At 57.2% G+C, this 21,894-nt stretch overlaps 6 protein-coding genes across 6 annotated transcripts; 2 read left to right on the forward strand and 4 right to left on the reverse strand.

Moving 5' to 3' along the window:
• Positions 1-504: 504 nt before the first annotated feature.
• On the reverse strand, positions 505-1,168 carry PUNSTDRAFT_137481 (peptide methionine sulfoxide reductase; the record flags this gene model as incomplete). Its single annotated transcript, XM_007387122.1, has 3 exons — positions 505-725; positions 782-844; positions 913-1,168. 3 exons carry the CDS (start codon positions 1,166-1,168, stop codon positions 505-507), a joined length of 540 nt encoding a protein of 179 aa, XP_007387184.1.
• A 461-nt stretch (positions 1,169-1,629) lies between these two features.
• Positions 1,630-4,643, reverse strand: PUNSTDRAFT_74482 (kinase-like protein; the record flags this gene model as incomplete). The annotated part of the gene is made up of 13 exons (XM_007387123.1): positions 1,630-2,388; positions 2,446-2,564; positions 2,632-2,665; positions 2,738-3,091; positions 3,151-3,261; positions 3,324-3,451; positions 3,511-3,601; positions 3,657-3,739; positions 3,805-3,875; positions 4,112-4,153; positions 4,207-4,308; positions 4,415-4,526; positions 4,604-4,643. The coding sequence occupies 13 exons, from the start codon at positions 4,641-4,643 to the stop codon at positions 1,630-1,632; spliced, it is 2,046 nt and encodes a 681-aa protein (XP_007387185.1).
• Positions 4,644-8,175: 3,532 nt separating this feature from the next.
• PUNSTDRAFT_127841 (uncharacterized protein) lies at positions 8,176-10,819 on the forward strand. The gene is made up of 7 exons (XM_007387124.1): positions 8,176-8,314; positions 8,451-8,483; positions 8,759-8,784; positions 8,847-8,896; positions 8,965-9,093; positions 9,172-9,392; positions 9,469-10,819. The coding sequence occupies exons 1-7, from the start codon at positions 8,279-8,281 to the stop codon at positions 10,726-10,728; spliced, it is 1,755 nt and encodes a 584-aa protein (XP_007387186.1). The 5' UTR covers positions 8,176-8,278; the 3' UTR covers positions 10,729-10,819.
• Positions 10,820-11,075: 256 nt separating this feature from the next.
• Positions 11,076-13,788, reverse strand: Pdlcc4 (laccase 1). Its single transcript, XM_007387125.1, has 14 exons — positions 13,595-13,788; positions 13,412-13,544; positions 13,171-13,357; positions 13,068-13,115; positions 12,956-13,016; positions 12,871-12,900; positions 12,733-12,817; positions 12,624-12,680; positions 12,298-12,561; positions 12,140-12,226; positions 11,858-12,079; positions 11,667-11,771; positions 11,413-11,584; positions 11,076-11,354 (listed from the first exon to the last, which is right to left on the reverse strand). The coding sequence occupies exons 1-14, from the start codon at positions 13,729-13,731 to the stop codon at positions 11,329-11,331; spliced, it is 1,614 nt and encodes a 537-aa protein (XP_007387187.1). The 5' UTR covers positions 13,732-13,788; the 3' UTR covers positions 11,076-11,328.
• A 1,855-nt stretch (positions 13,789-15,643) lies between these two features.
• Positions 15,644-15,925, forward strand: PUNSTDRAFT_137485 (uncharacterized protein; the record flags this gene model as incomplete). Its single annotated transcript, XM_007387126.1, has 2 exons — positions 15,644-15,697; positions 15,758-15,925. The coding sequence occupies 2 exons, from the start codon at positions 15,644-15,646 to the stop codon at positions 15,923-15,925; spliced, it is 222 nt and encodes a 73-aa protein (XP_007387188.1).
• A 295-nt stretch (positions 15,926-16,220) lies between these two features.
• PUNSTDRAFT_74762 (cytochrome P450) lies at positions 16,221-18,776 on the reverse strand (the record flags this gene model as incomplete). The annotated part of the gene is made up of 15 exons (XM_007387127.1): positions 16,221-16,429; positions 16,479-16,540; positions 16,593-16,826; positions 16,883-16,912; positions 16,964-16,998; positions 17,056-17,195; positions 17,244-17,337; positions 17,400-17,649; positions 17,705-17,781; positions 17,832-17,927; positions 17,985-18,082; positions 18,135-18,233; positions 18,378-18,435; positions 18,500-18,597; positions 18,659-18,776. 15 exons carry the CDS (start codon positions 18,774-18,776, stop codon positions 16,221-16,223), a joined length of 1,698 nt encoding a protein of 565 aa, XP_007387189.1.
• Between the last annotated feature and the right edge of the window lie 3,118 nt (positions 18,777-21,894).

Raw genomic sequence — 21,894 nt, forward strand, 5'->3', positions numbered from 1 at the left:
AGAATGCAGGGTAGCGAACATGACGAGCCTTCCGACTTTCTTGGCACGCACAGAGCGTCAGGAGGTCAGGACAAGGGCATTGAGAAGCCGCGAGAAGGCGGGGAGGTTTGATGGAGCGGGGTAGCGTTCCGTAACAGCCGGATCCGAGCAGCGTGGTCCTGGTCCTCACGTGAGCGCGGATGGGGTCAATTTGACTTTCGTCGCACTTCGGGGGGGCGACAGGGGATGGCAGGGTGGATCACAGGGGAGATGTGCCGGCTTTCTGAAAAGCGGATGTTACTCAAGTATCGCCGTCTGCATCACCTTCCATCAATGCGACGTTCGATGGTCGCGTCCAAAAAGACCAACCTGGCTGTCCAAAAAACGCGGGAGAAATGCCATTCCATCAAAAGTACACACATGCAAGTTCCTAGTGAAGAGTTCGAACAAGTACAGACCTGTGACATCACTCCGTTACGATTCCGCGCCTTCCGAGTTCCACCCCGAGCCGCGAGCTTCAAAGGTTCACCACCAAAGACGGTGGTTCGGGCACTGGTACCCGCTAGGGTTCTTGAACAGGTACTCCTGGTGGTAATCCTCCGCGTCGAACCAGTCCTTCGCGGGCTCGATCGTGGTCACGATCTTCTTTCCCTTGGTGTCGAAGTGCTTCGCCTGCACTTCTGCTGTGACCCGCTTCGCGGTCTCTTCTTGCTCGGGCGAGTGGTAGAAGATGGCAGAGCGGTATTCTACGGGAGCATCCGTAAGCACGGGAAAAAGTCGGAGGAAAACGTTGTGCACGTACGGGTACCGATATCGTTACCCTGAGAGTTTACCGTGGTAGGATCATGGGTGCGGTAGAAGAACTCTGACGGTGTCATCCCGGAACAATCAGCCCTGCCCACGGCCATCTCGCCCTCCCGTACTATCACTCACCGACAAGCTCTGCGTACGATAAAATGCTGGGATCAAACTCGATCCTCAGCGCCTCGGCGTGCCCCGTCTTGCCGGTGCACACCAGCCTATAATCCGGGTTCTTCGCATCGTCGTACCCGCCCGTGTACCCCACCTTCGTCTTCAGTATGCCCTTGTTCTGCTCGATCGGGTAGTGCTTAAGGAAAATGTGCTCGACGCCCCAGAAGCAGCCCGCCGCAAAGGTCGCGAGCTCCGTGTTTCCTGCGCTAGTGGCCATGTCGCGGAGGTTCTGTGGGATATACGGCTTGCGCGAGAGTGACAAGAGAGAGGCACGAAGGGAATTTAGGCGATGTAACATGTATCGCCCTTTGGTCGCCTGCGAGATATATGGCGACCTAAAAAGTCGGTCCTACGACACCGCCTGAGGCAAGGATTAGGAATATCAGGCAGAAGATGATGTCAGCGCCGACGATACCATCACGTGTAGCGATGGTGAGAGGACCGGGCGTGTTTTCTGCCATTCGAATGTCGCGCGCCCGAGATACATGCAAGCATTACAAGAGATCGCGAGGTATTTCTACAGTAGTATCTGTTGCAAAAAAAAAAAAGCCGAGGGACGTCGTAGCACAGGAAGGACAGCAAAGTCAATACTTCTACACGCATCGCGTCCAGCTAAAACCCAATCACCGTCCTATCTACAATCTTGGTCTTCGCAGGGGCGTGACGAGCGGCGGGGCATCATGAGGCGGCAGGGGTGACCGCAGGCGACGCTGCCGGAGTAATCGTTGGTGGGAACGGCGGGTTCATCCTAACTTCATGCGCCGTACCTGTGCTCGCGCTCGTGTGCGTCTTCGGCGGCACGACGTTCTCCTTCGCGTTCGCCGTCTGCGTCGTCCCCGTCCCCACCCCTCCCGGATGCGGCACAGAAAGCTTCGGCACGGCCGATGCCTGCTGCTGCTGCTCGGCCGGAACGTCACCGACGGGTTTCATCGCGTCCGCATCGCGGCTCGCCGCCGCGCGCTCGCCCGCCTTGCGTGCCTTCTCCTCCTCCTCCGCGCGCCTTATCACGTCGATCTCGCCCTGGACGACGACGCCGTCGAGCCAGTGGTGGTGCACGAGCTCGGCCGCCGGCGCGCGCTTGTCCGGGTGGAGGCGCAGCATCGGGTTCAGGAACGACGCGATCGTGTCCGCCTCCTCGCGCGAGAAGAGGTACTTGTCGTGCAACACCGCGTCGAGCGGCCAATACCGCAGCTTCTGTATGTGCCGCAACTCGCCTAGCGGGAAGTTAGGAACGCGCGTGCCGAACGACCACGCCGGGATGGACAACTCGCCTTTCCGGTTGAAGAACTCGTGGCTGTATTTGCCGGCGAACGCGACGCTCTTGGGAAATTCGCCCATGAGCTCCATGATCTGCGCGATGTGGTCGTCGTCCTTCGAGTAACGCGAGCCGGATGCTGGGTCGAAGAGGTAGTCGCCTCCTGTCAGGAGCTCGAACAACTGTCGATCCTCACATGAAAACCATTTCCCCCGCCATACAAAAGATTCTAGACGTACCAAGCAGGCCACGCTCCATATATCGGCGCTCGGGCCCCACTTCGCGCCAAGGATGACCTCCGGGCATCGATATTGCCGCGTCTGAATATCGTCGGTAAAGTGGTGCTCCACCCACGTCGCTGTGTCCCAGAACCACATCAGCCCCATCGCTCAACCCCCTAAAACGTCCTCGTATGCCCCACTCACCGTTCCCCAGATCAGCGATCTTGACCGTGATCCGCTCGTTGCCCATCTCCTCCATCAACCCGTTCGTCGCGTCCGTCGACATCGGCGACCCGACGTTCACCTCGACATCGCCCTCGCCTGCAGGCGCCCTCTCCCTCTCCCGTTCCCTCGGCCCATGCGCCAACTGCTCGTGCATCCGATCGCTCTCGTCCGCCCTCGGCTCCTCCCTCGCATTAGCCGGCGGCGCCTGCCGCGACAACAACGACGGCCCCGCCGTGGGCTTGACAGGCACCACCGCCTTCTTCCCGTCCAGACTCACGCTCGAGATCGCCTTCGTCGCGTCCTCCGCCGAGTCCTTCGACTCCGGGCGCTTGCCGGCCACGACCTCGCTCGTGCTGCTCGCGCTCGTCGACGACTTGACCGTCTTCGTCGTGTCCGAGCTGTCGATCTTGGACATCCCGAACGCCCAGCGGTCCAGCATCTGCGGCGTTCGTCGAGCGGCAAGCGTGAGCACCCTGCTGCGCAGATGAGGAGACGAACGAGACGAACGGAGCTGGGTCCACTGCCGAACGAGGACGAGGGAGAGGGCAGCGGCTGCGAGCCCGTGATGTAGACCGACTCCGAACGAGGCGTCTGGTTGCCTCCGCGACCCTGTGCACACGCCGATACCGTTAGCATCAGTTCTCCTCGCAGAATCGCTTGCGAGATCGTACCTTGCTCGGTGGTACACCGACGAGTTTCGTCGGCGGTGGCGCAGCTGAGAGCGATCCGGCTGCCATTTCGGACGAGATGATGCTCTCGACGTCCTCGATACAGATAAGGACGTTTTCCGGCTTCAAATCTGTTCGAGAGAGTTTATTCGAGCTCCGGACATGTCCTACCGGATCGGGCGTCACGAACCTGTGTGGATGACGCCGCAACATCTGTGCATGTAGTCGAGACCGAGAAGCACCTGTTTCGCGATCTGCTTCACCAGGTGTTTTGGTACGCCCTATGCGGCCACAGAGTCGGCATCAACCCATAACCGATGATCACTTGCAACACACCTTGTTCTGATGTCTCTTGATTAGGCCCAGCAGGTTCTCGCCCAAAACTTCGAACACCATGCATACGTGGGTTCCATTCGGGCCTTTGACAACGGAATGAATTGTCAAGAGAAAAAAAACAGCAAGAAAAAAGGGTCCAAGCGCATACCTTTGTGCCGGAAGTGGTCAAGGAAGCTGATGACGTGACTCCTACCAGGGTGAGTTTGGGATGGCGATTTCCTGCACGACAAGAAGGGTGACGTCAGTCGAAGAGCTCATATACTTGGACGCATACACGAGGAAACCAGCTGGCAGAGCCGCTGTGGGACTCGCCGAGCTCATCGCTTGGGCTTTGTGAAGAGCGTGGAAGATGCCGACACCAACGACTCCATAGCCCGGGATTCTTGCGACGCGCCCGCCCGCAACGCGGACAGCCGAACACACCGAACACAGGGGGGCCGGATCAGGACACTCACTCAGGGTTCGGGTTTTCGGGTGTAGGAGCGACGGGCGGTTGACTGAGACCGCAAGGATCAGATCTAGCAAGGCGTACACGAGCGGATCTACGCACTTGGACTGTATCAAGCGCTGTAAGAGCTTGATCTCGTCCAACGCGGTTTCTGTATAGCGTGGTGCGGACTTGACGACCTTGAGCGCGACATGCCGGTTCATCCTGGATCACGCCAACGGAGCGTCAATCTCTTGTGATGGATGCGGTTGAGGGAGGAAAGGGGGGTGGGAAGAGAGGATCTCCCCGACGATTGCACATCGCGACGCACTTTTCGTCACGAGCGAGCCATACGGTCGAGAAATGTCCCCATCCGAGCTTGCGCACGACGGTGTATCGTCCGTCCGAGAACTTGTCGCCGATGTGCACGGGGTGGTACCCGCCTGTTCAAAACGATTTTCCAACGACCAAAGTCAACTCTCGCGTGCACATCGGCCCCGATCGATTTGGGGGCACGCACCTTTGACGTAGTCCTCCCAGTCCTCTTCGTCTTCCGTCATGACGCTCGGCGCGCTCGGGCTCTGCTGGCCCGACGCGGCGGTCGAGTACGCGGGCGATGTGGGCATCGAATCTTGGGATTGGCTGGGCGGTATAGATGGCACGTTCACGGACGCGGGCGCCGGTTTGCGGCCTTTGCTGCTGGGCATGACAGATAAAGCAAAAGGTGACAATACAAGGCTCTCTCAGATCGTTGAGGTAAGAGTTGTTAACGTGAATGATTTACTTTTCGCGGTGTCGTCGCAAGGGGTGCGAGGCGTATAAGATGGGCCCGCTGAGCGTGCGCGCCAAGCGAGAAAGGGGGCGTGTAAGACGTGCGCAGTGGGTGTGAGTGTGGGCGTTTGACGAGCGGTTGCGGGATCGAGCCGTGCGTGGACGTTGATAAGCCTGGTCGAGCTAAGGTGGATCAGGCTCCGAACCGACGAAGATGCGCCAGGCCCGGTCCGGATGAAGCTAATCAGATCTGCGCCGGCGGGCGTCCGTCGTTCTGTTCGTCGTCGTTGATGCCTTTACAATAATACGTCGGGCGTCGTGCGCGTCGGTGTTGGGAATCGCGAATATTGCTGGCGTTCACGACCGCGAAATGGGCGCCCTGAAGGCGATATACCGTTTAGGCGGCCTCTGACCATGTGGGCGCAGGAACGGGTCAGGTGATGCGCCCGGATTGAGCGGGTTTTCGCACGCTGCGCGCTCGGCACTTTCCACGGTCTGCTTTCCTCTCAGCTTGGACTTTCATATATGTACGCGTTTGAGGCCCAAATCTGACGCTAAAGTGCCTCCGGACACACATGTGCTTAGATCTCGACTGCGGAGGTCACAATGCCCTTGCCTCTGACCGAAGATCGTCCAAAGACGTCCTATGGCGTAGGAAACGGAAGATTCATGAGCCTCTGATCATGACAAACATATTCTTTCCCATTCATTCGTCCAGTGAATCGGTTATATGATCTCATATAAAGCGCAGACGCTCTCGATCAGGTAAGTTCTGCTCACTGACAGAATCGCGACTCCGAGCCTTCTCAAGTCGTGTACAGGGTCATAGAGCACCTGATTCTTCTCCTGAACGAACGAAACCAAGCGCACGAGCCACGCTCTCTCCACGTGGGCGAATACGGATGTACATACTAGCATTCACCGCTACTGCATGGCGCGTGGTTGCCAAGTTGTTGAGTCGAACGAACGTTGCATGCTTGAACGTTCTGAACAGGCACTCGGAGCTGCTCTGCCGGAAGCAGAGGGGCATTGGCGTAGCCTGTGTCAATGGCTGCTCACCTGCGGCTAACCAACTTCCGGATCGCTTCAAGCCAGGCCGCAACGACGGTATAGTTCATCATAGTCGCGTCGCAGGGCCGTGACCACCTCGAGGTCGATGTTGTCGCACGAGTTCAACACCGCACCCTTGCTCAAGGACCCGCGCAATCACGTCGTACCGCTATACGAACACCCCAACCTGCTCGATTCGGACCGCGATGTGCTCGTCGCCTTGCTCTTGTTGGCAAAGTACGACGACCCGCGCTGGCCCTGGGACTCCGTCGGCGAGGTCATCGCGTTATTCCGTCAGGTCTTCGAGACGCTATACATCCTCGAGAGCCTTCTCCCCCAGAGTAATCGAACCGTATATCAGGGCGTCTATCTCATGTCCAAGAATCATACCACACACACCGGTAAGCCGCCGCCGTTCGCCCGTATCTCGTCGCTAATCGAAACTCTCGCTAAGAAACTGCGCGCACGACAAAATCACGCTGGACCCATCGTCGGCGCACCATCTCCCCAACGCGTGCGCGAAGCCCGACGAAACACTTGATCTCACCGACCTCCGCTTCGCCCGGACCTTCCACGCCGCAGCCGGGCCCCCGCTCGCCTGACCCCGTCGAATGCGACGACGCCATCGTGCCCCTAATACCAAGCGAGCCAATCTGCGTCTCGCGTCCCGTTCACGGCCGACGTGGACTCACCTCTCCTCCCGCAACCGGGGCCAAGACGCACTTCCTCGAGGTGAAGAATCATAAAAATAAAAAAAATCAACGCTTCCGGTCCTTTCTGTTCCATTCTGTGCCGATGGCGGTTTGTGCGTCAACCCACACTCCAAAACAAGCAAACAAAAAATATAGGCTTGATCTATCCATGGCACAAAAACACCGCGGATTGTTTGTTCATACAGCCCCCTCGTCACCGCCATGACCGCACGCACACACCCCGTCCGAACGATCGACGATAGACTTCCGCCCGTCGCCCGCTTCGACGCGCTAGTCGACGACCTCAGCAGCTTGGGCAGTTGAACCGCGTCAGCGCCGTCGTCCCGCTGACCGAGAACCCGCTCGCGTCCTGCACCGGAACCGATACGGCTCGCGTCGACCGCGACCCGGACCGTCCCTTCGATCCCCATTCCCGCCCGACAAGCCAGCCGAAACCGCCCATCGGCCACCGTGGAAGGCCATCAGCAGATCCACGACTGACCTCGTTCGAACCCCCTCCCCCCCACGTCGACTTTCGAACGGTCTTTTTTTCTGTGGTTACTGTCCTCTCTTCGGGCGTTTTTCTCTCCGTTTTTGCTCGAATTTTTCAAGTGCAGTGCACTCGTATCGCGCTCTCCATAAGTATTCCATCGCAACAGAGGGACACGGGGGAAACGCAAAGGCTCGACGATTTCCTCGATCTAGATCCAACGCGCGCAGACATACGACCGATCTGTTACATTAACAGCGCAAGCCGCCAACGGAAACCCGTGTCGGCTAAGAGAGATCCTGATGACGGCGTCGCCCTGATTAAATATCGCGCGAGGCAACATATACGGTTTCAGCGACCCGCCGGCTCCCTAAAACATCGATGTCGGCACCGAGTCGGGCTTGTACACATTTTTGGCGACTGGCTGACGAGACGAGATGCAATGCGCCCGACGCGCCCGACGCGCCCGACACGGCGACTCGGGCGCGGTCATACGCTCCTGTACCAGCGGAAGTGCGACCGTCGGCACCCTAATCCAGAGCGTGCCGTAGAGCACATCCATCTGGCGGCTTGCCAGGCCTCGTCCGACGGTGGAGAGCTTTGAATCCGGCTATCGGAATATGAATGGGAGGGCAGATGTTTGATATGCTCAGCGAGTAGCATGGTCACTGGTCAGAAGGGCGGGAGAACGGCTGGCACGGGGTTTATAGGCGTGCGCAGCCGTCGATCTCGCTGTTGGGTCAAGTGAGGGAGTCTCCGAAAATAGGTACATCCCACATCTTGTCCCTGGGAGCATACATAGTCCGTACGGTTCGGTTGTCCAAGCCAGAGAGAGAGAGAGAGAGAGAGAGAGAGAGAGAGAGAGAGCCAGAGCCCGAATGAACGGGACAGGGGAAGGCCAGCACGAGATGCAGACAGCTCGAGCCGCTTTATAGTCTGCGGCCACGGATCCAAAGCGTGCGTTTGACGGCGCACGGCAGCGACGCATCGAGCGAATAGAGAAAAGAACGCGCCGGCGCGACGCTGATTGGCCGGCGGGGGGCAGCCCCGTGTGGCGGCGAGCGGCTGCGCATCCCCAGCCGCCTTCGCGCTCGAGCAAGCAGGAGGGGTGCGCATCTAAAAACCCGTACCCGGTGTCCTCCATCCTCCACGCCCCGCTCGCAGGCCCGCTATAACCCTTCGCGTTGTTACGATGGGACGCCGCAAGATCGAGATCAGCAAGATCACCGTGAGTAGTCTCGAGAGGGCAACAGAAAATACTCGCCAGCGCAACTGACGACGCCTCCCCCCCCCCCCCCTCCCTCCTCGTCGCCCGCCCTTCCCCGCCGTTTCCGAACCGGTACCTGATCCGACATCGCGGCCAGAACGAACGCTCGCGCGGAATCACGCTGCAAAAGGTATGTCGTGCGTCGGCTTGGGCTTGGCGTCGCGCTCTGTTCCTATTTTCGGCTTGGGGGCTTGGCTTGGCGGGGACGGCGGCGGTCGAGCTTGGCTTGGCATTCTTTTTTTGAGGACTCTCGTCTCCCCCTTGCCAATGCTGTGGGCCCGGATGGGATAGAGGATGGCTATATGGGAGTACGGCAGCGGAGTTGGGTGCCGTGATGTCTGTCGACTGTGACGACGACGACGACGGATAAAGCTCAATGGGTTAGCTGACTCGCTACACTCGCAGCGCCGCTTCGGGCTGTTCAAGAAGGCGTATGTGTCGTTATTTCCCCGAATCTCGAGCCACGGTCGCATGTCTCTGACGTCAAACGTAGATATGAGCTCGGCGTGCTCTGCACCGTCGACGTCCTCGTCATCGTCGTCGGTGCGTCCCCGACCCCTCTCCCGCCGCGCACACCTGGTTCGCTCACGCCGGTTGTGCGCTTATCACAGAGGACAGGCCGAACAAGAAATCGCGCCTGTACGAGTACTGCTCCGGCGATGCGCAGGCCATCCTCAAGCGCCACCGCGAGTTCGAGGGCGAGCGCGAACGGAAGACGCCGGCGGACTATGGCGGGCTAGGTGCATACTGTTCCCCCCCACACCTTCTCCGCCTCCCTGTGTTCGTTTCTCTCGCTCATCTCGTCGTGACCGGAACAGGCGCCCCGAAAGACGAATCAGACGACGACGCCAAGATGGCCGATAACGACTCGGAGGAAGACGAGTCGTCCGGCTCGGGCGACGACGAGGACGCGAGCTCCGGCAAGGGCAGGTCGTCCTCCAAGAAGGGCAAAGACAAACGCAAGAGCGCCGGCAAAGGCGGCCGCCTCGTCGCGCGACAAGACAACACGCCCAAGACCAAGTCGCCCATGACGCTCGAGGTGTGACCCCGTCCATCCATCCCCCACCGAAAAGCCGTTACGGCTGACACACACGCGCGCCCCTTTCACCCCGCAGGTCCCGGCCGGCATGACCGCCGCCCAACTCGCGCAGATCCAGCAATGGCTCACCGGCACCGGAACGGGCCCGAGCGCCCCGTCCTCCTCCGCGCCGCCCCCCTTCTCCGCGCCCCCCGCCATCTGGGCCCCCGACGTGCCCTCGCCCGTCCCCTCCGCCACCTCCACCGCCAGCGGCCACAAACGGCTCCGCCTCGGCTCCGACGCGCCGCCGCCCAGACCCGGCTCGGGCATCGCGCTCCCGCGCCCCCCTCCCGTGCCCCTCCCCGCACCCAGATCGAACACGATGCCGCCGCCCATCGCGCGGCACCACCACCAGCCCCACTCCCATCCCCTTCCACACCACCACTCCCATCCGCACCATCATCATCATCCGCAGCACCAGCAGCACCAGCAACAGGACGACTTGAGCCTCCTCGGCCTGACAGGACTCGACTTTTCCTCTCTCTCCCCCGACCTCCCGTCCTCTTCCACCTCGACCTCGACCCCGACCACCGACGCGAACGCCCCCTTCGACATGTCGCTCAACCTCAACCTCGCCGCGCTCTTCTCCCACCCCCCGCCCCAGCCGCACGGAGGACACGGACAGAGCCACGCGGCGTACCCCCACCCTCACCCCTACCCGCACCCGCACCTCCCCTCGCCCGCATCCAGCAGCCCCTCGTTCACCCCTCCCCAAGCCGCTCTCCACCCTCCCCCCAGCCTCGGATTCGGACACGCGCCCCCGCCCCCGGTACAATCACAATCACAATCGCACGCACAAGGACACGCACACGGACATGGAGGAGGGGGCCTACCACCGCCCAGCCCTCGCTCTCTCGCGACGCTCATGGCCTCCCCCGCGCTCGCCGCCGCGCTAGCCCGCAACCCCTCCCTCCAAGCCGCCGCGCGCGCTCTGATGGCCGGCTCCTCCTCCCCCTCCTCCCCCTCCTCCACATCTACAGGAGGAGGAGGAGGAGGAGCGGCGTTCGAGTGGCCGGTCCATCCCACCGTCCCGCCCACGCATCCGGGCTCACAAGGAGGAACAGGCGGAGGAACGGGAACAGGAGGAGCAGGAGCAGGAGGAACGGGAACAGGAGGAGCAGGAGCAGGAGAGGTGGACACGTCCTGGCTCGACATGTTAGCCGACATGACGCCGCCCGTCGCACCCTCGACCTCCTCCGACGTGGAGATGAAAGAAGGCAGGAGTCGAAGCGGGAGCACCGGCACCGGCACCGGCACCGGCGCGGGTGTGAAAACGGAGGAGGAGTGGAAGTGGTAATCAAAGCGCCAAAGGGACCCAAAAGGACGAAGGGCAAGATGGAGTGTGTACGTATATATATATATATATGCATATTGTATATATAACCCTGCTGGACTCCGTGGCGAATATACGCGTGTTTGTGTTATGTATGTGGTGTGTATATAGATGTCGGCTGTCTTGGATGCACCCCGCTCGCCTTGGAAATTCTCGTTCTCTTTATCTTCGTCGTATCACGACGCTCGCCTAGAGATTCTCTTTATCTTTATCTTCGTTATATCACAAATCGCGGCCGGCCAAACATCAAAGAGGGAACCCCATTCTATCATGGAAATTCGAGCGCCAAACTGAGTATAGCAATGTGTGTATCGATTCAAATATTATCCGACCGAGCGAATGTCCGCTGTAGATGATGAGAAGTAATAAACGCGCGAAGTTATTACGATAGCGAAAAAGTCCGAGAATGCACGAAAACGGCTATAAAAACCGGGATATAAATTAATCCACTCCTGCCCTCCCCCCACCGTTACGCGTCGACGAACGCGAAGTCCCCCTAATATATACCCTATATATATATAATAACGACGAGCGGAAAGGAACGTGAAAACGCGAAACCGATTATTATGTCTCACCGCCGAGCTCATCAGCTACGCAAACGTGCGTTAGGCCACCATATTGAACAAGAAAGGAGGAACAGAGGCTCACGGGTGAGCGCGTCGTAAGTCGGGCATAGGTCGTCCCAAGCGCTGGGGGGCACGACGTTCGCAGGGACGTCGCCCGTGTCCTCCGCAAAGACGACGGCGAAGCCGGCTTGGAGGTGCCAGTCGATGTGGCAGTGGAGGAACCAGGGGCCGTAGTTGTCCGTGAAGAACCGGATCTAAGCGCGTGCCGACGATATGAGATATACGAGAAAGAGAAAGAGGGAGAGAGGAAGAAAGCATTTTGAGCGGGAGACGTACGGTGACGTTGTCCCCGGTCGTGCCCGTGCTGACGACGTCTCGCCGGGGCGGGGTGTCGAAGTTGTAGTCGGACTGACCCGCGGCGCGGATCACGTCGAACGCGTGCTGCCAAAGAAAGAAAAAAAGAAATCCATCAGCCACGGCTGACTCGGGGAGTGAAGGGAGGAGAAGAGAGGCAGGCAAAAACGCACGCCGTGCAAGTGGAAGGGGTGCGGGCCGCCTGCGGCGGGGGCGGTCGTACCGGCCGGAAGCGAGATCTGGATCGAGCTGTTCTTGGGCAGGGAGTACACGCTGCCGTTGGGCAGGAGCGACGTCGCGTCTTGTGCACCGCTCAGGATCTGGAGCAGCACGGGGACCGTCGGCGGGACGAAGCTGACGCCGTTGATGTCGAACAAAAAGTCGTTGTTCAGGTTCTATCATCCGAGGCGGAATCAATAATGAGGGTGAGGGAGGAGAGGGAGACGTGACATTACGAAGTCGAGCTTCATGTTGATGTTGACGTCTGCGCAGTCGACGCAGTGGGTCGACGCGTCGCCGGTCACACCGGGTTTGTCCAGAGGCTAACAACACCGCGCGGTCGTTCAGCCTTTCACGTTCGACGGCCCGAACGGGGGAGTAGAGGAAAACGCACCACGAGGTCGGTCTCCACGAGAGGCGCCTTCGCGGTGTCCTGAGGCGTGGTGGGCTCGGTCTCGTTGGCACCGACGTAGCGCAAGATGGCGCTGTTGATCCCGCCGTCGAACCCGGTCGGCGGGCCGTTGCTCGGGTCCGCGCGGATCCAGTAGTTGTCCACGGGTTGATCGGCGGAGAGGACGAGCGAGTACCGTTGGGCGGCGAAGATCTGCAGCTGGTCGACGACGAGCGGCTGCGTATTTATGCCGTCGGCTTCAATGATCTGGACACATGAAAGTTACAATGAGCAAGATATGTGTGATGAAAAGGTGAAGCGGTACCCACGGTGAAGTTGTGCCCGTCAATCTGGAACGTGAAGCTTGGATCACAGCTGATCGAGACCTGCAAGTCATTAGCTGTCGGCGTCCGGTATACAGCAGAGAACAGGGCGTACCAGGCGGAAACGGTAGCGTTTGCCCTGCGTGACGGAGACAACCGCCAGGTCGGAGGAAGATCCACCGGCTCCTCCGTATCGGCCCCTTCGAGCGGAATGAGCCACAGCATCGCACGCAGAGAAAAAAGATAAACGTACAACCCGTTGATCAGTGTCGAGTCCGCCACACTATAATGAGCGTGATGAGATAAAGAAGAACTCTGATGAAACAGATGGAACATACCCAACGGCGATCGTGGGAGCGAGTGCATGATACCAATCAGCGAGGGTGATCACAGTCGTGTCTGGAAGAAGATCAGCGTATTTACAACTATAAACCGAAGCGATCCACATACCATCGTCAACATCATAGAGGCTCGCATGAGGGTCATTCGGATCATAAACTGTCAAATGGGTTGAATAACATTCTCATCCCCATGTCTAATATAAGATACTCACCAACCAGTGCACCGCGTAATCCATCGCAGTATTGGGTAGACAGATGGGAGTGATACCAGAAGGTACCCGCCTGGTCAGGCACGTCGAAGTTGTACAGGAATGAGTTACCGCTGGCGATGGGGCACTGAGTGACGAACGCCACGCCATCGGCCCAGTTGGTGCCCTTCTGGAACAACCCGTGCCAATGCTAACAAGCCCAAAACGTCAGCTCACAGCCTTGAAACGATACGAGGAGGCCTACAATAGAAGTTGTCTTGAGCATGGCCACATCCGAGAGCTGGTTGTTGACATTGATCTGAAAATTGTTGCCTTTGTTGCCAGTGATCAGCGGACCAGGGAAGGTCCCGACGCCATTGGTGCCAGCCACGACCGTACTGCAAGTAGCATAAGACACATTACACCTTCAATCTATAGTGCAACTTACTCGCGGGTTACGTTGAAACCGTCTGGTGCCATCTGGACATTGACAATGTCCAAAGTGGCGGTGGGCCCAATGGCGGCGAGGGCCCGGAGTGACATAGAGAGCGACACGAACGTCGCGAGCAGATTGATGCGCGTCATGTCTTCGTCCGAAGGGTTCACGAACGTCAGTATCGAGCGCAAGTACGACCGGGTTCTTCCACCTAGGATGGAGGGGATGAAGCGTTCACCCGCCTCGCGCGTGTCTTTTATAACCGCGAGAGACTGCTCGGTCTGCGGTTCCGGATTCGGACTCGGAGAAGGCTACACAGCAGGTCAAGGCGCTAACACCCGACGAGCGCGTACCGTGGCAGCGCCTTCGCCCCGAAAATTGGGGCTGATGGGGACGGCAACACGTGTGCAGACGCGGCGCAGTGGAGGCACCCTCTCGCGACCATCGCCGCCGAACATGGGCTGACAACGCATAGCGCGTCAGCGTCGTCAGCAAGTCGCACAAGTTGGACGAACATAGGTATGCAAAGTTTCCCTGCCGGGGAGATGGCGGGCGGGAGAGCAAGGGAAAGTGATCGCCTAGCGTGGGATTCGGAATGAAGGCGTTTGTTGCTGCACCCGAGGAGAGCAGTCCGAGAAGGCGTTGCAGCCAAATTGCGTCGGCGGCATCAACGCGGAGAAGGTTGACGTACGCCCACGGCTGTGTTGATCGTAGATGAAGCCAAGATGAAGCACGACCCGAAGGAATCGGGGCGGATGCCTCGGGTTGGCGGAGTGCGAAATGCCAGCGTCCCGGCGGGTGTTCCGAGCTCAGCGGTCCATGATGCATGATGGAGTGAAGTATTTTCGAGCTCCGCATCAAACCTGTAATTTTCCGTTCTCCCGAACGCCGCCGTTCCCGCTCGCCCTCTCCTTTTGACGCATGCCGACGGTCGTTCGGGGCTTCCGCAACTCTCCTCCCATGGCCGTGGGTACCCCGCCTTGTCTTGTATACCACCTGCGGCCACCGCGCGAACTGAAAGCGCTCAGAATAACGTAGCCCGCCCACCCGTCAAGTCCCCGAAGATAGAAACGGTCAAGACGTGCGAGCGCGCTTGTTTCGTCGTAGATGCCACTAGCTTCGCAGCAGTTCCGAATGACAGGCCCACCCAACTTTCGTGCTACCAGTACTCCGCAGACCAAACTTGAACGTGGATACGGCGCCTTGAATCCGCGACTAGTCCACGAAGGATCCACTTCTACATGAATGGTCGGACCGGGGGTGGTGGGTCGGCGCCAGCGCGCCCGCGAGAGCCCACCCCACCGCCATCGGCATTCTGCTGCATCTCAGTATCTTTGGCGATCCTGTCGCTCGTCCGCCGAGCATCAGCCGCAGAGACGTTTTCCGTGGACGCAGGGAGAGCGCGAACATCGTGGTGGTTCCAGAGTAGAAGGCGCGGCAGTCTCATCGTTCAATCGCGCCAACGCGTTCGAGAATACAGCAAGGTTGAATACGACACAGCACGGCCTCAAAGCGGCCTCGGTACACATTTGCAACATCCAACTGGGGTAAGATCACATGATGACCGCCGGTCCCTCGGAGAGGCAGAAGGAATGGAATTAACCTTGCTACGGGACGCCCCTCACTGCCTTCCTCTCGTGTGCACGAGCGTGCCTGGCCTCTGCGTCATCGTGCTAATCCGCAACGTCGCACGTATCGCCTCACTCTTCTCTGCGTGAACGATCGTCTCCGAGTTTGGCTGCATTACACTGACTAGTGAGGGGAGGGTTAAGCTTACGGTACCGAGCGGCGAGCGCGCCATGCCGTTCCGCGTCTCGCAGAGGCGGCCGGACCATGAGTACAGTCGCCCTCGTTGCTGACGCAGTGCTCGCATCCGCAGAAGTAGCTGACGCTCGAAGGTTTGATTACTATGCTCGAATGACGGCATTCCCAGCGATATAATGATTCGCTTCGTGGATGACTCTTCCTCGCCGGCAAAGTCTCGTCTTTGCTCCCCACCATAACAAAGAACTACCCTCCTTCGCACAACCGCACAACCGAAGGGCGATGAAGGTCTTCAATATGAGTCTGGCTCTCATGACGCTCGCGTACGCGGTCGTTGCTGTGCCGGCAAGTGTTCGCAGTTCACTCGATCTTGTCGGAAAGGCTGACGACTCTTGGTCTCGATTCGTGTAGACCCCGTCCGCGGATCCATCTGGAACGATCACGGATACCGTCATTCCGGCAACATTCACCGCGACGCGGAAGTACTTTGTGCTCACCGACGAACACCCTGGAATGGTCGAAGTAACGTCCACCGTAACTTGGACCGTGACGGCGCTCCCATCTTCTACGGGTGCTTGAAGGTTATCATTCATGTTCTCTATCTAGTATCGTGGACGTGAGTTCATTGTGTGCTTACAGGTCTAGGCGCACAGTTGTTGCATATGGACTAAATGTCTAGCCTGTGGATGTCATCGACACATATCGTGATACTACTATATGCCTCCGTTCTTTTTACATTTTTTGGCCAATCGCTTTCACAGTAAATGTGGTTAGATTTTGCAGTACCTTCCCTAATCGAGAGGCTAAGACGGCTGACGGAAGGGTTTCCATTCCATGACTATTCTGTCTCTTACCACACATGAAGAATCAGGACTCATTGGGCTTCAATAGCGACATGCGTAGAGGCATATGAGCACCCTTGGTTCCAACAACGGACGGGAACTAGGGCATAGCCTCGTAAGCATCTGGACAGGCCCTTGACACGAGCATGACTACGCACCACGATGCCGCCCATGTTCCACTTGATCTCTGCCTTCGGCAAAGAGAATGTGAAGCGTTCGAGCAACAGAGCAAGCACCACCTCTGCCGACAATGTTAGAGAATATGACCAGTATACTGTCCCTGAACGTACTCATTTCAAGTAGGGAGAACTTGAAGCCTATGCATGAGAACCCTCCACCGCTGAAAGTCATCCTGTATATCTCCTCATTAGCGTCCATCCTCGCGTCAAACAACATAAGCGCACATGTTAGAGTAGATACCAGGCACATGAGCTTCGAGCAGCTCGGCGGGCAGAGGCTTGAGGAACCTCTCGGGATTCCACGTCAGCGCGTCATCACCCCAGTAATCCTTGGACAGGTTGATGTTCCTAAGACTGACGACAACAGTCGTCCCGCGAGGGATGGCACATTCGCGTATTTGAGACCCGTCAGCACCCGTGACTGGCTTGAGAAGAGGGAGGATCATGTCCTTCGTCGCCCTGCAGGAAAAGGTTCAGAAAGGCCGCCCTTGGCGGATAACATTGATCGGGCTTACGTGCGGAATAAGATCGGGACAGGAGGGTACCTGGACGATCAAACGTTAGACATGTAGCGCGGATAGATAACAGAAGCTGACAATCTGAGAGTCTCCCTGATCACCGCATCCATGTACTACCGTAGAACGAGACGTCAGTATGAATCGTAACCGAGTACTGAAAATAAGCATACTGGTAGAGCGTCAAGCTCATCGTACATGAGCTCATGACCCTGAGAATTCCGAGCTTCTAGAATCTCGTCACGCAGCTTGTGCTGCACGTCGGGATTCTCCGAGAGCAGATATAGGATGCGAGACAGCGCGTTTGTGGTCGCTGCACAGAATCAGTCGCAAGTCTCTAGTCTGATTCAACCATTCTCACTGTCAGTGGCAGCAAAGACTAGAGTCGACATTTGAGCAATGACATCCGACTCGGGTAGTTGATCTTCTTCGTTCGCTTCAAGATTAGCCTTCAGCTAGAAACACCGCAGTCAGCGTCCATTCCCGCATATGTCAAACCTCGTTCATGGTCGCTCACAAGAATGGACATGATATCCTTGCCCCTTCCAACCTGCTGCATGACAGCTTCGTCGCCCCTTTGCAGTGCTGCCTTCTTCGCCTCATACACCTCGTGGCTCGCCTTATCCAAAGCTTCGGCCACGTCGCGTAAACGCTGAACACGCTTGATGGGCACGTAAGGAAGTAGGCTTTTGAAGACTGAAGGGACATTGAACGCAGTAAAATAGGGCACCAATTCCCGTAGCCGGCCAGATTCTGCAAGAACGGGGCTGTATACGCTCCATGAGCACCAGGAGTCAGCGAAGTGATAGTCTGGTCACTGACACAAGAGCCTTAATAGCACTGGCGTAATGGTTGTCGCTATTCTCAGTTAATGGGTCAAAAGAGTACCCAAGGCCAGCCTAGAAGTGGGTATTTATGAGGTTAATCCATGGAAAATGCGAAGTCATACCCTGCCGATGAGTTCCATCGCAGTTCTCGTCATCCAGACCAAAATGTCGATTTCACGTTCTCCTTCAGCCACTTGGGTCGTCAGTACATCGCATAACTTGCGACTTGGTTAGCGAACGAGTTCTCCATATCATGAGAGATATCTGTTGCCAACCTGATGACACACATCGTAGAATTGAGGGACCATGTACTTCATATGTGCCATGGAGAAGACGGGGTTCATCAGCTTGCGCTGGCGTTTGTGGTCGTGACCTGTGCAGGTGGTCAGTGCCAGAACAGCCAATCAGATTGCTATTGGGCTCACCGAAGGTCGAAAGCAGTCCACGACCGAATACAAGTGCGCTCAGTCTGTGTTCGTTGTCAGCAGAGGCGCAGAAGTACGACAAGGCAGACGACGAGCTGACTCTGTGGACATGGCGTCAACAAGATTTAGAACAGAGGATAATCATGCGAGCGTACCAGTTCTATCGAGGCACTTGGTGTAGGTGTACTGATCCTAGGGATGTGTTCATGATTTAGATAAAAATAATGTTTGCCTCCTGGACACGGACCTTGACCATGATGTGGTACATCGCCAGGGGGTCAGACACGTAAACGTATCGACTCTGTCACATTACAGCATGTTTAGCGCGGACTTCGTACAGTCGCTCGCATGAGCAGCAGACGCACAGCAAATGGGCCCCAGATCTGCGCAATTCCTGGGTATTCCTCGTTGAAACGCTGATGAAAATCCCACCCATCAATGCTGTTCAGCTCATCCAGGTGTCCTGAATGCCGGAATCGATGAGCCTAGAAACAACACCTCGCGGATACGGCAATCGACCCTACCTCTCAAAATGGACGTCCGAGCCGGACCACGTAACTTGTCTAGAGGAGATTTTGCCAGGAGGCGCGAGATGAGTTTCAGTAAGCCTACTGCAACTATCACAAGGCAAGCAATCGACATGGGCGACGACATCGCGATGTCGAACACAAATGAGGACGATTGGATATAGTGAAGTGAACGAGTGAACTTTGACGTCGAAGATCTTATATGAAGCGGGTCATAGGGACAAAGAGAAGAAATGTTCGTGATGACAAATTACGAAGAGCTGCACCCCGTGGGGTGAGAGAAGCCGCCCTGCTTCTGCATCACACGCGTACGCAGAGAGCGTGGTATGTAGTATCCCGAGCGGGATCCGTGCTCGCATCTTGAGACGTGGCAAATGCAATCTCACTGTCACAGTAAAGAATGTGTGCAGGCATACGTGCGCTTTGTACAACTAGAGGGCGATCTGCAAAGACCTAGTTGAGCAGTCACGAAGCGGTTAGGACACGGGGATCGGAATTCGGGAGCCGACCTGATACGTCAAGTGCGTGTCGTGCTGCCTTGTGATACATGTCGCGGACATAGACGCAGTGGTTGATTTGCTCCCGTCCTGCTTGAGCAGTTCAATTACCGGTTGCCGATCCTCCGGAAGACGGGAACATTCATACCATATCCATTCGTCTTGCCGCACCGCTGAAGGTCGTTCGCCATTCTCTGATAAGAAAGTCCCGAGGATCCGACGGTCGAACTGTGGAGCCAAGAGCATCAAGGCATCGATGATTAGACGTGACGCTTATACATACGACTCACGTATCATGGCTCATAGCAATCAGCAGTGACGTCTCGAACTCATGCAGGTACACTGTGAATCCTAAGCTCGCTACCGGTCGTTCACAGTAATCATGGATGAAATATTGTGGAAGGAAGACGTAGGTCAAGAGCCTGAGGCTGCAACCCGCAGCATCGCCGTAAATGACAGGGTTGCTCCTTGGTGATGGCATACAACGAGTCCTGGATTTGCGCCTCTCACTTGTCAATCAGCCACGTCCATAGATACCCAGCCTCGATGGTGGCGATGATACGTACAATAGCCTGGAGTACGCAGAGATATCCATCACGCCGCGTTCCGACATTGCTATGGCCTAGGTAGCGCTTCTCGTCCTCCCCTGTCAAATGTATCGAGCGACACCTACTTCAGTTTCGTACACGAACCAGGGAAACAGGGGGGCAATTTTCTGCCTCTGCGCTTGTCGCGTCTGCCTATGCCCGCCCCTGGCCCTCATCAGCATATTGCAGCTAGTCTGCCAGATAGCGCGAAACTCACCGCGAAAGTTCAATCGACGCCGAAGTACTCCGAACGAGATGACCCAGTCCAGATGGTCTCTACCCGTGACACAGACAGTGAGCGTCTTGAGAGTTAGCCGTGGACTCGAAGTGGACGTAGTTCAGGCTTGGAGGGACAAGCAGGGATGGATCTTTGAGATGCGGCAGGTACATATCGACGGCAGCGAGTTGAGGCGTGACCGCATAGCTCACAGTGAGACACCCCAGGGGCGCGGGCGAGAGCTACGCAGCGATCTCGGTGTTTGTTTCGACCGTCGACCGCCCGCGGGCGAGGTTCGAGCGAAGTAATCTGAGGTCGAAGAGCTGGTGCGCGTGCGTGCGGATCCGGAGGACGGCGTGCGCGAGTAGCTCGCCGCGGCGCCTCAGGTCTGCTTGCGATCGTGCACCGTCACGCGAACGAGGTGAGGAGCGGGAAGTGCGCTGAGGCGGGGAACGCCCCGACGGGCATGCGCTTGAGAGTCGTGGTCTGCCCACGATGAGTGACAGGAACGTGAATAGTAGAAGATGGTCGGAAAGGACGGCCGGTATGTTCAGGTTCGGTAGATCTTGGTCCGGGAACAATGAGTAGTAGGATGTATCCATGTGGTAAGGGCAAGGGAGATAAAATGTTTGAAGGCACCCCAAAAAATAGCAACGACGAGCAACCGGGGTGTACGGAAATAAGTATAGGGTCACTCACATCAGACTTTCGATCATTTCGTGGGAAGGAGGCAATATGGAAAGCACCCTTCACTTGGAGATCGCATACGCCTTGCACAAGAACAAGAACCTGCGCATGAGGCTTGAGCCCGGTCCCTCTAACAACGCCTCAGTTTGGAAATATCTCCGACATATACATCCGGGATTACATCCACCTTGAAGAGGAGCCGCAGAGCGTGACCGAGATCATAGATGGCCGCGCTTCACGACCTCGTCTCCATTATAGACCGGGTCGCCGGGGTGGAGGATGGCCATTGGACAAGGTGCTGTACAACGCGGGCTCGCACTCGAACTACATCGTATGCGAGGTAGCAGCATAGCTGATAGCTGTATCTTCCAGCTGTTCATTCTAATGCCTGAGGTTTGCAAGAAATCAAGCATTGGCAAGAACCCGCGGGCTGTACGCCCAAGAAGGGACTTCTTCTCACGCGACCACCACCAACGCAATACGCGATAACGCGGATTGCACCGTCGCTGGAGAAAAGTAGTCTACTATAACCACCTATACCGCTCCGTTCTACTCTATATCTACAATACCGCCGTAGAACTAGTACTGGTAACAATTCCGGCACATGACAAGAGGAGGTACACCCGCCAGCGGGCGGGGTCGCACCTCCGCGAACTCAAACTCTGCTACCCTAACAAAGGAGGAACTAATTAAGTCAGGCAATACCTCAGTAAAGTCGCTAACGGAAGCTAGGAAATACCTAGAGCAAGGAGGAAACACGGTCGAAAACGGCAAACTAGAACCGAGCGAGATCGCCAGACTGCTGTTCAGGGCAGCTCAAGACAAGCCGGAGAGACTCATGAACAACATAGTTGCGTTCGCGTTGTCGCGGACGGAAGTTTGTGTGTGTTGTGGCTGTGTCGAAGAGGCGAGGGGAATTCTTGAGGTGATAGGAGTGTACCACCGATTCTTCAGCTTCTTCTTGCCAGAAACTTCCCTGAGGTCCCGGGCTATCTAAGTCGGGGATTGCTCAGTTGGCCGTCGGTTTATGAACCTGACTTGAATTTGATGGGACAAGCTTTGTGAGCTCGTCGGCGATACCTAAAGAGGTAATAAGACGGTTAGCCTGTATGGGAGGCTTGAGGGGTCTTGTGTAGATGTGTTGTACGACGCGCCGTGCGTCAAAGTTCCTAGAGAAATAAAGGGAGAGATCAGTGGTTCCTTGGGTGGCGGAGGCGATAGAGCGTGGGAAACGGTTTCGAACAG

The sequence above is a fragment of the Punctularia strigosozonata genome, assembly GCF_000264995.1.
Source record: "Punctularia strigosozonata HHB-11173 SS5 unplaced genomic scaffold PUNSTscaffold_13, whole genome shotgun sequence".
NCBI lineage: Eukaryota > Fungi > Basidiomycota > Agaricomycetes > Corticiales > Punctulariaceae > Punctularia > Punctularia strigosozonata.